Source organism: Meles meles, chromosome 19 (genome assembly GCF_922984935.1).
Source record: "Meles meles chromosome 19, mMelMel3.1 paternal haplotype, whole genome shotgun sequence".
Classification (NCBI taxonomy): domain Eukaryota; kingdom Metazoa; phylum Chordata; class Mammalia; order Carnivora; family Mustelidae; genus Meles; species Meles meles.
In genome coordinates, this window is record NC_060084.1 from 53,728,567 (window position 1) to 53,744,784 (window position 16,218).

Here is a 16,218-nt window from a genome sequence, read left to right on the forward strand (position 1 = left end):
TCTTCTTTATCCAAGGGCATTTTGGCTCTTTCCACAATTTGGCGACTGTGGCCATTGCTGTTATGAACATTGGGGTACAGATGGCTCTTCTTTTCACTACATCTGTATCTTTGGGATAAATACCCAGTAATGCAATTGCAGGGTCATAGGGAAGATCTATTTTAAATTTCTTAAGGAATATCCACACTGTTTTCCAAAGTGGCTGCACCAACTTGCATTCCCACCAACAGTGTAAGAGGGTTCCCCTTTCTCCACATCCTCTCCAACACACATTGTTTACTGTCTTGTTAATTTTGGCCATTCTAACTGGTGTAAGGTGGCATCTCAATGTGGTTTTGATTTGAGTCTCCCTAATGACTAGTGATGATGAACATTTTTTCATGTGTCTGTTAGCCATTTGTATGTCTTCATTGGGGAAGTGTCTGCTCATGTCTTCTGCCTATTTTTTGATGTGTTTTTGTGTGTTGAGTTTGAGGAGTTCTTTATAGATCCTGGATATCAGCCCCTTGTCTGTAGTGTCATTTGTGAGTATCTTCTCCCATTCTGTGCATTCCCTCTTTGTTTTGTTGACTATTTCCTTTGCTGTGTAGAGGCTTTTGATCTTGATGAAGTCCCAAAAGTTCATTTTCGCTTGTTTGCTTTGCCTTTGGAGACATGTCTTGAAAGAAGTTGCTGTGGCCGATGTCGAAGAGGTTACTACCTATGTTCTCCTCTATGATTTTGATAGATTCCTGCCTCACATTGAGGTCTTTTTATCCATTTCGAGTTTATCTTTGTGTAGAGTGTAAGAGAATGGTCAAGTTTCATTCTTTGTTTTATTTTAAAAACATTATATCACTTTAAAATTTAGATCAGCAGTCTTTCCAGAATTGAATTGTTATATATGGATAGTGAATTTTTTTTGCTGATAATCTAACAAATTTAAATTCGTTCAAAATATGGGATATTATATGTGGAACTGAAGGGAAGAGATGTGAACCAGAAGCTCTTGCTGCCTGTTGGGCATGAATAAGAATACCTTTTGTCTCTATCCCTGGAGTCTCATGTCTTCTCCCAGCATCCATGCAACTGATAGGCTAACTTACTGGTTTGTAAATGGGCTAACATCTTACACCCTTTACCTTTCTTGACAGTCTTGGCAGTGAGGATGGGATAGCAATTGGGCCTTACAAGCACTGACCTTTGGGAGTTGCCACAGTAGCAGAGAGAAGCTAAGTTGATGTGGTCTTTGAGGCCTCCCTCGGGCTGTGTGGAGTGATATAAGAAAATTACATAGGCTGGGTAGCTTATACCCGAATTCATATCTCAGACTCACCCCATCCCACTGGTGGCAAATGAAAGACTCTGTCCTAGTAATGCTTCTCTACGTGCACCTCACCCTGACTGGGAAAATTCTGGTTGTCCTAGAACTAAGGCAAGGAAAAACAAATGATTAACTTACAGAGATTACAATCCTGCAAGACACAAGTCTCCCTCAGTTTACAAATGTCTTACAAGAAATTTACAAGAAAAAAGCATTCTTACCAATAACCTAACTTCCAGAAGGAAGTGTCTTTATATTGGAGCTTTGCTAGAGGGGAAAAAACAACCTTAATTTGACAAACAGCAAGTCCTCCAAAATCTTATAGTTCCTCTTTAATGTATGGAATTTCTCTTGAAAACCTCATGCTTTAATAAAATCACCTTTTTGTATCAACAATGTCTCAAGAATTCCTTCTTAGCCATTGGCTTCAGACCTCACCAACATTCAAAAACTACCATCAACTGTCTGGCCTGATAGTCCAAGTTTAGAATGAGTCAACATGGACTCAATTGTAACAGTGTAGAAAGGGCCCCCAAAGTCCTGTGTCCCATGGAAAGCCCATATTCAGGAACAAAGGCTGGTCTTTCTAGCAGCAACTCAGCTTGACAGGAATAAGTAGTGCCTATCCCTTCACAGGAAGTTTTAAGCTCCACGCTGTAGCCAAAGCCACTGGCACTAGGAACCCTCAGTCCTCTGAGAGTGCCCTAAATGCATGGCACTGATCACTGATGGTTTAGGTCAGCTGAAACCTAATGGTGTCCTTGGAGCCACTGGGTCCATTTAGTCTCAGTGCCCACTCTGCAGAATGGAAATCAGAAGCAGGTCCTTCCTTCGTTGGTCACATCTCAGAAACCTGGACTGCTTGCTGCCAAGGGTCTAGCTACTTATTATGTTATTTGAAAACTATGGACTGGCAGATTAAGGACCCCCTCCATCCACTGCCTTTTTGGGCTGTGAACTGTGGAAACCAATTGCAGTGCTGAAATACTTGTCTGGGTCACTCATTTAGATGCCTATGGTAAGGGTCTGTTCTTCACAAGCTGCTGATTGAGCCATTTTCTGACACAGAGGTTCTCTGCAGGGCACACTTGTGACACCCCACCGCCCTCCCCAGCATTATTGAGGTATATTTGAGAAATAAAATCGTATGATATTCAAAATGTACCCTTAGCTATGAAGACGCATAGTCTCAGTAAGTTGGTAGGGTGGCGGGGAGATCTTGGGCACATGGAGATCAAGAACTGAAATATGCAATGCCACCACCATGCCCTTTTTATGGGGAGCAGTTTCCTAAGTGGAGTAGGGAGGGGTTTGAAGTTCTTCAAACAGGGGTTTGAAGTTCAGACGTGTCCAGGAGTCCTAGCTCAGCCTTGCCTTTCAAGACGTTCGATGAAGGGGGAAGAAGCATCCCAAGGCTTCTCTCCCCCATCCCCCAAACACCTCTGTTAAGGTGGTTCTCAGAGGTGGGTGGGGGCTTTGATGAGTGAGGCGTGGAACACACATTAGTCAGAGGTAACACTGCTTCCACTCTGTGTGAGGAGACAGACTCCAACGCATGGTCACAGTACCAGCCCTAGGGATGGACTTTCAGAGACAGAGACAGACAGACACGCAGGGTTGGGCTGTGGTGGTGGTCGTCGTTGTATGTGGTCCTGGGGGCTGGAGGACAAAGGCTGAAGAGAAGCAGTGAAGGGGAGACATTTTATGCAGAGATCAGAGCATAAAATAGAAACTGCTCTCCAAGTAAAGGGATGGTTTGGATAAATGCTGTTTGACGGGAAAAGGCATGACGTCGTAAGAGGGCGCTAATTTTCCAGGACCGCTGAAATGTAAAACGGGGAGTAGAAGATGTGCTTAAAGCCGGCTTAGGACCCAGATCTACAGATCTACAAGGACCTTGAATATCATCAGCCTGAGGGGTTTGCGTTTCATCCAGAGAGTAAGGCAAGTCACCATTCTTCTTTAGGCTGCTGCATAATAAGGCAAAAACCAAAGATTCACTCGCGTCTCCTCCCTCACAAAGTGGCCCTTAACAGGGTCGCCAACCACCATAGCCACTAGCTTGGGAGCGAAACCTTGCAGGTCTTCCGGGTCCCCACATGACGTCATGCAAACCTAGTGACGCATGCGCAGAAACTTTGTGCCGGACTCGCCAGAGGACAGGTTTTGCCTCCTTCGAATACCTCCACTTATTGGCTAGGAACAACTGCTCGTCTCGCTCGTTGTTAGCGGCGACGTAGGCGGGTACAATCTTGGTCGCTAAGATACCGCATACTTCCGTTTCCTTCCGCTCTCTGCTATACGGAGGCAGCCCGACCTCAGTGCCTTCGACCAATGGCAAATGGGATGGGGCGGGGCTTCGTTTGCCCGGACCAACGAAATGCGGCGTTCGCCCAGTGGAGCGCGGCCAATGACCGTGGGGCAGCCCCTGTAAAGTGGCTCGGGCGCCCCCACGCTCGTCTTTAGTCCCTTTCCCAGCCCTACCCCTCCCTGTCCCCGTTTCTGCAAGGCGCCGGTCGCAGTCTGACAGGGACGGGACGGAGCCAAGATGGCGGCCGCCGACGGCGACGACTCGTTGTATCCCATTGCGGTGTTGATAGACGAGCTTCGCAACGAGGATGTTCAGGTCCGGAGGCCTCGGGGGTCTTGGGGAATAGGGAAAGGGGTAATGGGGGCACGGACGGCCCTCGCGGAGAAGGCTTAGTGTTCGCTGGGAGTGGCGGAAGGGGGCGGCGGCCAATCAGCGCCCAGTTCTCACGTCTCCAGGTCCCAAGATTGGATGAGACGGCGCCCGGGATTGGGTAATTAGCCCCCCGAGGGCGGGAGGCAGACCACCCTGGAGGGGTCCCGGGCCTGCCTAGTGCGCGTGGCGGCCGGGGTCCTGGGAAGCAGCGACGGGGGAGGGGGTTCGGCCACTTGGGGCAGAGGAAAGGGCTCGGTGGTTGGCGGCGGCCCCTGAATGGCCCCTTGGGGATGGGGGCGCGCGGCTCGCTCCGAGTGGGGGAGGGGTCCCAGGTTTGTCGGGGCCCTAGTAGGTTTTGTCCTTCTTATGTTCCGGCGGCTGTGCCTCAGCGCTGTGGGGTGAACTTATAAATGGAGTCTGAGAGATGACGCTGCCTTTCCGATTCCTGCTCTCCCTCCCTCTTTAGTTTTGATGTAGATTCCCGAAGGGGAGGGGCGGCGAAAACACTCCGATTGCCAAGGGGGCAACTAGCCAAATTCAAGCGCGGGTATGCGCTGAAATTCTCCTGCCGAGCAGCGGGTGGGCAGTTTATTCAACAGGTTAACACATTTCTGGTGAGTGGGATGGGGGCACGGCCAAACCGTGCTGGCGAGTGGTTGAGAAGACTAAGGACTCCCCGGTTTGCCCATCCCAGCTCCACCTCCCACCCGCCGTGCGACATTGTGCAAATTACTACACGGCTCTGGGCCTGTTTTCCCTGAAATGTGGGCTAATAATAGTTCAGGCCTCACTGGGTGGTTGTGATGGGCTGGATGAGTTAGGACTGCAAGTGAAATAGTGAAACAACGAATGCCTCGTTGTTGTTAAGGGCCCAATAAATGTTAGCGGCAGTTATTGGGAGCAGTAGTTGAAGAGGTCCCATTCTCCCTTTATAGGGGCCTCAGTTTTTGTTTATAAAATTGAGCGGATGGCACTGGGCCCAGCCTCTGAAGTTCGAGGTACATCACAAGTTGGGGAGTCAGACAGGCTGCTGCTGTACTCCTGGCTCTTCCACTTCTTGCTAATTGACATGGGCAAGTCGGTTAATCTCCTTAGCCCTTGCTTTCCTCTTCTCTCAAATGGAGGTAATTATCTAGTTCATAGGGCTCTTGTGTGAATTCATTTGTTCAGTAAACACTTGCCACATATCAGTTATGGTGCTGAGGATATAATGGTGACACCAGTTAGTTATACAGGAAGCAGATGTGAAACAGTTGAACACATTATTAACACGTGTGAGATGTGGGAAGGCACCAGCAGGGTATTGTGATGGTGAATCAGTGTTGGGCCTCAGCTCTGAGTAGGGCATTATTTTAGGCACAGGTATACAAGAGGGAACAAGGTGACAAAAACTAGTGGCCTCATGGAGCTTTATGTTGCAGTGTGGGGAAACAGACGATAAGAGAGTTGAAGCGTGTACTTTGTAAGATGGCAGTAAGTGCTTTGGAGAAAAATGAAGCAGGGATGTGGAGGACAGGGGAGTGTTACCGAGTTTAGAGAGAAGGGCTAGGCAAGGCCTTCAAGGGAACATTTGAGCAGAGATGCGAAATGAGGAGCAGGCCGTCACAGGTATCTGGTGAATAACATTCCTGGTAAAGGAAGCCAGTGCAAAGGTTCCGTGGCAGCACCGTGCAACACATGTTCTGCGAACTGCAGGAAGCCAGTATGACTGGAGGCAAAAGAATGAGCTGTTGGTGTTGGGAGATGAAGATGAAGGGGAGGCTATGACTCAGAAAGATCTTGTGAGCAGTGACTTAAACCAGGGGTTGCCAGATCATTGAGAACAGTTCAAGAAAGAGTTCTTGAGGTGTTTACGACGCAGCTTAACAAGTTTATTTAAATAGCATGGGGACCTGTGGACAGAAGAAGCTGTACTTTTGCTCTATGAAGCCAGTGGTTTTATGCTTAGTGCTCAAGGGGCAGAGGATGTGCAGGGAATATTAGATCATAAATGTTTTCTTCGAATTTTTACTCATAAAACTACTTTCACAAGATTTCTCTGGTGCTTATCATTTAGCTTGGTATTAACTATTGGTGAGATGTATAGGTAGTCATGAGACCCTTTAAGAACATAGCAAACAGCTAATTTCTGGTCCTTTTTGAAACTATGCAGGCTGTAGGTCAGCCTTCTAGGCTAAAGGTGAACATTTTCTGCTGCTTTCCCTCATCACAGGGATTGACATATGGCCAGGGGTGGCCTTTGCCTTTTTATTTTTTAATAAAGTATTATTGAAAACAGACCCTTCAATTTACATATTATGTATGGCTGCTTTTGTGACAACAGCAGAGTAGAATTGAGTAGTTGCAGCAGAGACAAATATTTGAGGCTTTTATTTTAAAGGCTAAAATATTTACTACCTAGTTCTTTCGAGTAAGGAGAGTGTCCGCCTTTGATTTAAACACCTCTGTATTAAACCCCAGCCTCTCTTCCCCAACCTGCCCCCACCTGCTGCCCCCAGAGTAGCCCGTTACCAGGTCCGCACAGACCTTGGCTGACATGTGCTCTTCAGTGTGGTAGCCAGTCTGTGGCTCGTGAACACATCAGATGTGGCTGGATTGAGTTGAGATGTACTTGTAAGTAAATACATACCAGATTTCAGAGACATGCTATGAAGAGTGTTAAACATCAGGGTGAAGCTTTTCATCTTGATTACCCATTGAAATGATAAAAACTTTGGGGGCACCTGTGTGGCTCAGTGGGTTAAGCGTCTGCCTTCAGCTCAGGTCATGATCTCAGGGTCCTGGGATCGAGCCCCACATCGGGCTCTCTGCTCAGCGGGCAGCCTGCTTCCCCCTCTCTGCCTGCCTCTCTGCCTACTTGTGATCTCTGTCTGTCAAATAAATAAATAAAATCTTTAAAAAGAAAAAAGAAATGATAAAAACTTTGGGTTAAATAAAATATATTAATTTTGTATGCTTAGTATTTTTTTTTTAATGTTACCGGAAAATATAAACTTACCTGTATGGCTTGTATTTATTGTCTGCATTCTGTTTCTTTTTTGTCTGCATTATATTTCTGTCGGTGTGTGCTGACTCTAGGTCATGCTGTATTCATACATAGAAAAAGAAAGCCAGTGGGTTTTTATTTTTTTAAACACTAAATATTTTGTTCTGCAACTTGCACTTTTCACTTAGTATTTTTTCCTTATCTTTTCCTCATCTTTACATACAGATCTGTGTTTAAAAGGAGTTTGAATATTTTCCCAAGAATCAGAGACAAAAATCTCAGAGATTGCATCTGTGCCCATGTGTATGGGCTTTCTGAGGGCAGGGCTTGGCTCTGAGGCTTGACTCTGATTCATCTCTCAGGATTCAGCGGCTCAGTACAGGCCTCAGAATAGAGGAGCGCAGAGAGGATTGAATAAATAATGATAATGGTGGATATCTGTTGGGTGCTTGCTCTAAGATAACTGCTACCAAGGGCAGTGCATTTATGAGCTTCCTGAATTCTTATCGCCACCCTCTGAAGTAGGTCCTGTGTCTTCCTGAGCAGGAAAATGAAGCACAGCCTAGTATGTAGCTTGGTCTGATTCATGCGGCTGAGAAGTGGAGGACCCGGGAAAGGTTCCCAAAGGACGTGTAAGACCTAAGGAGAGAATGGAATTTGGGGTGGAGAGAAACTTGCTGACTATATTCATATGCCAGATATTTTAATTGGTCTTTAATGAGACAATCTAGGATACTAGAATGAACATGGGATTGGGCACCTTCTAGTCTTGATTGATTTGCTCAGCAAATAATTGTTCAGCACCTCTATGCACCAGACTGTTTTAAATGCTAGAATACAGCAGGGAGTAAAACAGCGAAGCTGCCGCCTTCATGGGGCTGTTCTGGTAGAGGAGGCAGACAGTAGATTGAGAGTGTCATGTCAGTGGCAGTAATTGCTTACTGGAAAAATAAGGTAGGTTAATAAAAAATAATAATAAATAAGGCAGGCTCCAGGGTCTAGAGCAAGCCCAAGGCTGCTTTTTATTTATTTATTTATTTATTTGTAGATTTTACTTATTTGAGGGAGAGGGAGAAGGAGACTCCCCTCTGAACCCGTTGTGGGGCTCAGTTCCAGGACCCTTAGATCACGACCTGAGCCGAGGTCAGCGCTTAACCAGCTGAGCCCCCCCAGACACTCCTCAGGACTGTTTTTTAGATAGGGTAGTCAAGGAGGTGATAGTGGAGGAAGTGAGGGTCACTGGGGAAGTGATATTGAGCAAGGACTTGAATGAAATGAGGGAGAATTGTACTTAATTGGTACAAAGGCCCTGAGGTGGGCACGTGCTCATTGTGTTCAGAGAACAGCAAGCAAGCCAGTGGGGCTAAAGCAGGAAGAACGGCAGAGTGGTGAGAGGTGAGGACTAGTCTGGAGTGAGATCAAGTGAAGGCCCGCGGACCTGGTCAAGGGCTTCTGTGAGTTTCAGTTGCTTTTGCAAGGCTTTGCACGGAGGAATGACATGTTCTGGCTTAATTCTAAAGATCCTCCTGGCTGTTGAGTAGGGGCTGGGCAGGAGCAGATGGACCTGTTGGGGTGTCCTTGCAGAGCTGGCACCCAGGACCGGTGTTGGCATGGTTGTAAGGAGTAGAGGTTAAACTCTGGGTATGCTGACAGGAGAGCAGTTGGGATTTGCTGGTGGGTGGGATGTAATGTGTTGGGTGGTGAAGTGGGGAGTCAAGGGTGACACCTTTGAATCCCACTTCTACTAGTTTGTTCCCTGTGTGTCCTTGGACCAATTCCTTTTTCTCACTGGGCTGGGATTCCTCGTCTGTGGAGTGGAATAAGGATGAGGAAGAAGCATCTGCTGGGGAGATTGTGAAGATGCAATGGAATTGGCAAATTAAGTGGCTGCCTGGAAGTAAGCATTCAGTATGTGATGACCTTGTTCCGTTGTAGTAGCTTTTTGTGTTTTATACTTGGGAAAGTGATGTGCATCCCTTACCTAAGGCCTTCCCAGTCAGTAAGAGGCAGAGGCCGGACGGCAGTATCCAGGTTTTCAGGGCCCCGTGTTACTTACAGCGTAGTCTGCTGGGTGAGAGGCTATGTCTCTATTAGACTCTGTTTTCTCATCTATAAAATGGGAGTGATTTTGTAACTTCAGAGTTTGTAAGGGCATTGTGAGGATTAAATAGTATGGTACATGGGAAATGCTTAGAACAGTGCTTGACGTGTTGTGAATGTTCAGTAAGTGTTGGCCTGTAGTAGTCATGGTGGGGATGAGATCATGGGGGCTTTGTCAAGGCGAGGTGCCTGAGTATTTTCGAAGACCGTTCTGTTCTATTTATTTTTTTTGAGAGTGCGTGCATGAGCTAGAGCAGGGAGAGGGAGAAGCCAACTCCCTGCTGAGCGCAGACTCTGATGTGGGGCTTGATCCCAGGACCTGGAGATCGTGACCTGAGCTGACATCAGTAGTTGGACGCCCATCCGACTGCACCGCCCAGGTGCCCTTTAAAGACTAACAGTCTTTTCCTGATTCCTCTAGAGCGGTGGTTCTCAGCTTGGGCTGACTTCGTTTCCCCAGGAGACAAATGTCCGGAGGTATTTTTGGTGGTCAGGACTGGTGGGGGGAGTGCATCTGGGATCCCGCAGGGAGAGGCCAGTGATGCTGCCCAGTGTCTTACTGATACACAGGACGGCCCCCACCACAGAGGTGCTCCGGCTCCAGGTGTCAGTCGTGCCGCGGTTTAGAGACCCTGCTGTGCACCCAGCAGCGCCATGAGTACTTTGTGTTATTTAAGTCCTCACAAACGACATCAGAGATGGGTGCTAATTTACTTTCCTCTAGAAGTTTTTTTAGTAGTTAAATATCTGATGTCAGAAATGGCCACATGTTTTCACCTGTTCCTCACCCTCCCTCAGGTTTGTGGGGGGTTGGTTTGTTTTTAAGTGTTTTGAAAGTCAGTTCCAGGCTTCAGACATTTTCTCCCACATGCTTTGTTACGCATGTCTCACTCACACTGGATGTTTTTACAACCGCGCTGCTGCCATCTGCACCAGACCAGGCCGTTCTGATCCCTCAGGCTCCTCTAAACCTCAGATTTCCCCAAGTGCCTCAGAAGTCTCCTTTACATTGGGCTTATTTTCAGTTTATGAATTTGACTGTGAGTCGTGGCATTTATGTAAGTAACGACGCTAGTTACGCTAGGAAATAGCCAAGGGCACTGTGTTTCCAGGGCAGCACTCAGTCCTCACCACCAGGCTGAGCCCCCTGTGCAGACAAAGTCTAGGACTGAAAGTAATACAGGACGACAATACCACGGGTGGAAGCAGACCGGGGTTTTGAGTTCTGCTCTTCTGGCCACTTCACAAGTTACTCAACCCTTCAACCTTGATTTTGTTATTACGTGAAGAAAGGGTGGAAGACTCACAGGCTGGGTGGTGTGGGGTTAGTGGGACGGACCACGGAAAGACCCTGCAGTCACTGACCACTCTCCGAGACCCTGCGGCAGCTCGCCCCGCGTCCATGTCTCCGAAGCATGGACCTAAAGCTCCAACTTATTTTCATGGCGTGCACGGGCAACTGGTGAAGCGGAACTTAGAGCCAAGGTTGCTGTCTGAGCGGTTAAACTGGGGGGCGGCTGCGTGGGAAGGCAGTGCAGAAGCGGTGCACCCTGGTTCACCGGGCACCTGTGTCTCCTCTCTGCCCCTCCTACATGGCTGTGGAATGACTGTGGGGCTGGTGTGTGCCTCTTGCGCTGTGGTAGCATTTACAGGGGGACTGTGTGGGGGGCACCTAGCTGTGGTCCTGGCACATAAGTACTCTAAAGTATAGTTCAAAAGTGAGTGTTCAAAAACTGAAATCATTTCTTTTTATGCTTTTTAGTGAGCCTGGCCCTGTATTAGGTTCAGGAATCACCATTGGTAACAGTCCTGACCCTTGTTCCAGAGACAGGTCACCTTCCAGATGAGGGAAGCAGGCACATCCATGAGTAGTTATGCCAGGCAAACTGCCGCGAGAAGTACTCCCTCCGGTGTGGCGGCTTCTGAGCGTGGAGCGCTTACTACCCGTTGCCTCGCCGCTGAAACGTCAAATATGTAAGGAGCGATGGTGAAGAAGAGCGAACAGTGAGGTGCTTGCTGCCTGTGAGGCTCTGTCTCCACGTTCTCCCTGTTCAATTATTCCAGCAGTCCCGTGAGGTCAGCTCTGATGTTAATTCCCATTTTACAGGGAGGAGACGGAAGCTCCAAGGTGCCCAGACTGGCCCAGGGACCCTTAGCTAGTGGGTAAAGCCAGAGTACATGCTCATTTATTACATATTTTTTTTAAAATTTTTCAAATAATGTAGAAATACAGGTTGTGATGCCCATTTTCGCTCTTCAGCAATGCCAAATGATTACCAGGTGGGAGCTTGGTTTTTACACCCACACACATTATGTTCATTTAAAAACGTGATCCTTTGTGGAACAAGGAAGAAAGATACATAGGCTAGGACTTTGTAGGCGGTGGAGAGACTCCTATCACTCAGTGAGCGTTGCCCCTGGCCGGCCAAGGCTCCGTGTTAAGGTACACACCTTACATTACAGACCCCAGGGCCCCGTTGCCGGCCACCACCTGTTCCAGACAGCAACAGTTTGGAGCATATTCCCCTAGACACTTTTATCTCTGCTTGTATTCCACATCTGTAGTTCCTTTATTTAAAAAAAAAAAAAAATCCTGCAGATATTGATTGGGCTCTAACTCTGTGCCAGGTGTTGTCCTAGATTCTTGGGGCACGGGGGGAAGAAGACAGGGTCCCTGCCCTGTGAAGCTTGTGTCCTAGTGGGGAAGGACAAACTGAACAGAGAAGTCTGTGTCAGGAGGGCTGAGAGTGCTTACATGTGGGGAGAGATGGCATGCTGTTTCTCCTGGGTGCTCGCGTGTGAGGATCCAGCAGAGACCGGAGTACAGTGGGGGGAGCCCTGAGGTGACTGGAGAGAGAGTGTTTCAGGCTGAGGAAACGGTACATCAGCGAGTGCGAAGAGCTGGGTGAGGGTGGTGTTGCGTTGTTGGTTTTACGGTCGCGGATTTCCAGGGGTATGGGGGTGGTGGGCAGTGAGAGTGGGTAAGGAGGGGCTAGATTCTGTTGGGCCTCATAGGCTATAGCAAGGCCTTTGGATTTCACTCCGAAGGGAAGGCAGATTGCCTGTGGCTCGCACCATACACATTTATGACAGGGAAGCTCCCTGGGGTCACACTGTGCGTGTTCGTGCCAGGGAAACTTGGTAGATCCAATGGAAACATGGACCTTAAAAACTGAGTAGTGTTTCTACAGTTGGATGCGGTGGCTGGAAGGGAGATGTTGTATGTGTGTCTCCATGTACTGGGCTGTGTGCTAAGGGCTGCTGGGCACAGAAGCAGCCCCAGCCCGGGGTGACAGGCTTTCACAAAACCATGTATGTGGAACATCGTGGGTGCTTAACAGGAACCTGCTTGGGGGACAGTGCACAGGGTAGACTTCAGCACTGTGCCACGATCAAGGACAGCAAGGATTTCTTGTTGAAGTTATTAATAGCTGCTCCTTCAGGAATATCATAGAGAGCCGGACCAACAGTTGTTCCGGCAAGTTAAGGGCTCATTTTTTCCTTACATGACCAGTTGGGCAGCTCAAGGCTGTCACAGAATTGGGTCAGAGTATGCTGTTCCTTTGAGCTGCCTCGTGTGGCCACAAGATAGCTGCACTATCTGTTGTCATTAAGTCCTCACAAAACCACACTGGAAGCAGGGGCCGACCTCGGACAGAGAAGTTTTTTTTTTCCTTGTCATCCTCCTTTTTTTCCCAAGGAGGAGAGTCTTTGTTGAAGGCTGACTTGCCCTTGTCTCTTTGTCCAGAACTAGGTCATGTGCTGAGTTCACTGGAATTCAGTTTGGCTATAAATAAGGGGAAAATTCTGAATGAGGCTTAAATAGCTTGAGGTTTATTTCTGACTTATGACCAAAAAGTCTGATGGCAAGGCGGGTGGTGTGGCACTCTTTCTCTCTTGGGTATCAGGGTCTCAGGCTCTTCCACTTTGTACTCTGCTTGCATGTCACCCATCCTGCCCTCCCCATCTTCAGGTTCACCTCATGATCCCAAGGTGGCTGCTGAAGCCCAGCCATCAGAGCCCCATTCTATGCTGGAAAGAAGGAAGATGAGTGTGACCACAGATCCCCTTATGGATACTTCCTAGAAATCTCACACACCATTCCCGCTGGGATTTCACTGGCCGGGTGTTAATTTCATGTTGGATGAGAAGGCGATTCAGAAATGTCTTTTCCTGGGGGTCATGTGCATAGCTGAAAACCAGGGGTTATGAGCAGCAATATAACCCAGTGCAGGAGCTCTATTTTTTTTTTTAATTGACATATATATTGTTTCAGGGTTACAGGTCTGTGATTCATCTGTCTTAGACAGTCGCAGCGCTCACCATAGCACATACCCTCCCCGATGTCCATCACCCAGTCACCCATCCCTCCCCTCACCTCCATGAGAGCAACACTCAGTTTGTTTCCTGAGATTAAGAGTCCCTTACGGTTTGTCTCCCTCTCTGGTTTCCTCCTATTTTTCCCTCCCTTCCCCTATGTTCCTATGTCTTGTTTCTCATGTTCCTCATATCAGTGAGATCATATGATAATTGTCTTTTCTCTGATTGACTTATTTCACTTAGCATAATACCCTCTAGTTCCATCCACATCGTTACAAATGGCAAGATTTCAGTTTTTGATGGCTGCATAATATCCCATTGTATGTAGATACCACATCTTCTTTATCCATTCATCTGTTGATGGACATCTCGGCTCATTCCACAGTTTGGCTATTGTGGACATTGCTGCTGTGAACATTGGGGTGCACATGCCCCTTTGGATCACTACATTTGTATCTTTAGGATAAATACCCAATAGTGCGATTGCTGGGTCGTAGGGTAGCTCTATTTTCAACTTTTTGAGGAACCTCCATGCTGTCTTCCAGAGTGGCTGCACCAGCTTGCATTCCCACCAAAAGGGTAGGAGGGTTCCCCTTTCTCCGCATCCTGTTGTTTTTCTGCCAACACCTGTCGTTTCCTGACTTGTTAATTTTAGCCATTCTGACTGGTGTGAGGTGGTATCTCACTGTGGTTTTGATAGTATTTCCCTGATGCTGAGTGATGTGGAGCACTTTTTCATGTGTCTGCTGGCCATTTGACTGTCACCTTTGCAGAAATGTCAGTGCAGGAGCCCTTAACCTGGGGCCCATCTCAAATTCCAGCACAGGTCCATGAATTTGGGTGGGGAAAATAACACCTTTATTTTCAATAACCTGTAACTCCGATTTAACTTTCCTCCTATTGTGAATTACAGTATTACAATAGCAAAATATAGAAAGTGTCAGCAAAATCCTGTGGGAATCATGACTGTTCACATCTCGTGGCAGCTGTTGCGGGTACTTCTAGTGTTGTCTGTGTTCTCCTCTGTTTAAAATTATGGTTCTTAGACCTATGGGCACACACCCCCTCCCCCCCAAATTAAGAGCACAGAAATACAAATTGATGCAGCTGGTTAGCAGCCAGGTGATTGGGGTTCATCCTGGCTCTGCCATCTGTAAGCTGTGTGAGGTTACTTAACTTCCCTGTGCCTGTTTCCTTGGCCACGTAATGGGTGATCCTGAATCTTCATGCGGTTGTCTCGGGGATCAAATGAGTTAAGACACGAAGGCTCCTAGAACAGTGCCTGGCACACAGTATGCACCATGGAGTATTTGCTGTTATTTTTCTTTTACCATGAGAGAAAGGAAAGGAGACCCCGGGGGGACAGCTGGCCTGCTGCCATGCGTGCCCTTCTTGAGATGCCTGAACAAAATCAGGGTGCTGTCGACAGGGTGAGATCAAAGCTGTCATTATTGTGTTTATTAGTCGAAGGGTGTTCCTAGGTTTATGTCACTTGGTACTCACAGTAACCTTTTGAGGATGGGTGATTTTCAATCCCCATTTCACAGGTGAGGAAGTTGAGACCCAGAAAGGTATAGAGTGGCCCAGGATCCCATAGCTAATACATAAAGGTGCTTAGCCTTGAACCCAGACCCTCTGGCCCCAGAGCACCACCCTGCCTTTCTTGAGTGTTCCTGGTGCTGTCTGTGCTGAGAACGGCAAGCAGACACTCCCAGGGACACCAAAACCAGCGTCTCCAGGGACAGCAGGAGGGAAGGGGGCTTTCTAGTATGGCAGAGATGGCCTGATTCTTACGCACCCGCCCCTCGGGCACCTTTCTTAAATACAGAGATATTGAGATGAAGAGTCTGGGCTTTTGCTGCTTTTCTGGCAAATGACAGCTTCTCTGCGTGAGCATCCTCACCCTTAGAACAACACCTACCTCAGAGCTCACTCTAAGGATCAGATGTGTTCCTTCTCCACGTCACGCACTTGGGTGCTGTCAGGCACGTAGCAGGCAGTCAGGTGTTGGCAGCTCTTGTTGGCATTACGCTTACGCTCATCCCCTGCAAGTGTCTTGTCCTCAAGGCTGCTGCTCAGCTGTCAGGGCGGTGGCCCTTCAATGCATTTCCCCATTGCCCAGCTGAGAGAGGAACCCAAAGCTCTAACTGGGAGGCAACAGAGAGGAAGGAAACAGGCATCTAAATCAATATGCCCCCAGTATTTTATTATGGAGAACTTCAGACCTGCAGAACATTGAGAGTCGGACAAAGGCCAGCAGACTACGATCTGTGAACCGAATTCAGCCCGTGGTCTGCTTTTGCAAATGCAGTTTGCCTGTTGGGTTACATATTGTCTTGTTCTGTGGCTGTTTTTGTGTCAGTGCACCGTTGTGTAGTTAGGACAGAGACTCTGTGGCCCAAGGTGCTGAAAATACATACTTGTCAGCAATTTACAGGGAGGGTTTATATTTACCACCTGTAGTCATTCACTATTAGTGCTCACCATGTTTCGTTATGTTTTTGTTGGTCTGTCTCTATAGGTGATTTGTTTTTTGGCTAAATAAGATTCAGTCCTCATAATACTTCATTTCTAGGTTCATTGGTCCTGGAGAGCTGAGTGTTTGGACCGCATTAAACCCAAATACCCAGTGACTGTATGAGAAATGTGAACTCATTTTTCTGAAAGGAGAGGCCACCGTGGCATTTCCTCGGAGTGACAGTATTGTCTGTGATCTCCAAGATGTTTAAACCCCGGGACCAGGGAACTGATGTAGGATCCCAGTCGCTCATAGACCTCTCTGGGAAAAGTGATGGCTGAGGGAGCCCTGTCCCTTCTTGTTGTGCC

General features: G+C 47.8%; 1 protein-coding gene across 1 annotated transcript in view; it reads left to right on the top strand.

Moving 5' to 3' along the window:
• Window positions 1-3,771: 3,771 nt before the first annotated feature.
• Window positions 3,772-16,218, top strand: part of PPP2R1A (protein phosphatase 2 scaffold subunit Aalpha) — a 39,356-nt gene continuing 26,909 nt past the window's right edge. Inside the window, exon 1 of the mRNA XM_045988247.1 lies at window positions 3,772-3,929. Within this exon, the coding sequence (XP_045844203.1) occupies window positions 3,852-3,929 (78 nt within the window). The 5' untranslated portion in view covers window positions 3,772-3,851. The remainder of the gene's footprint in view (window positions 3,930-16,218) is intronic.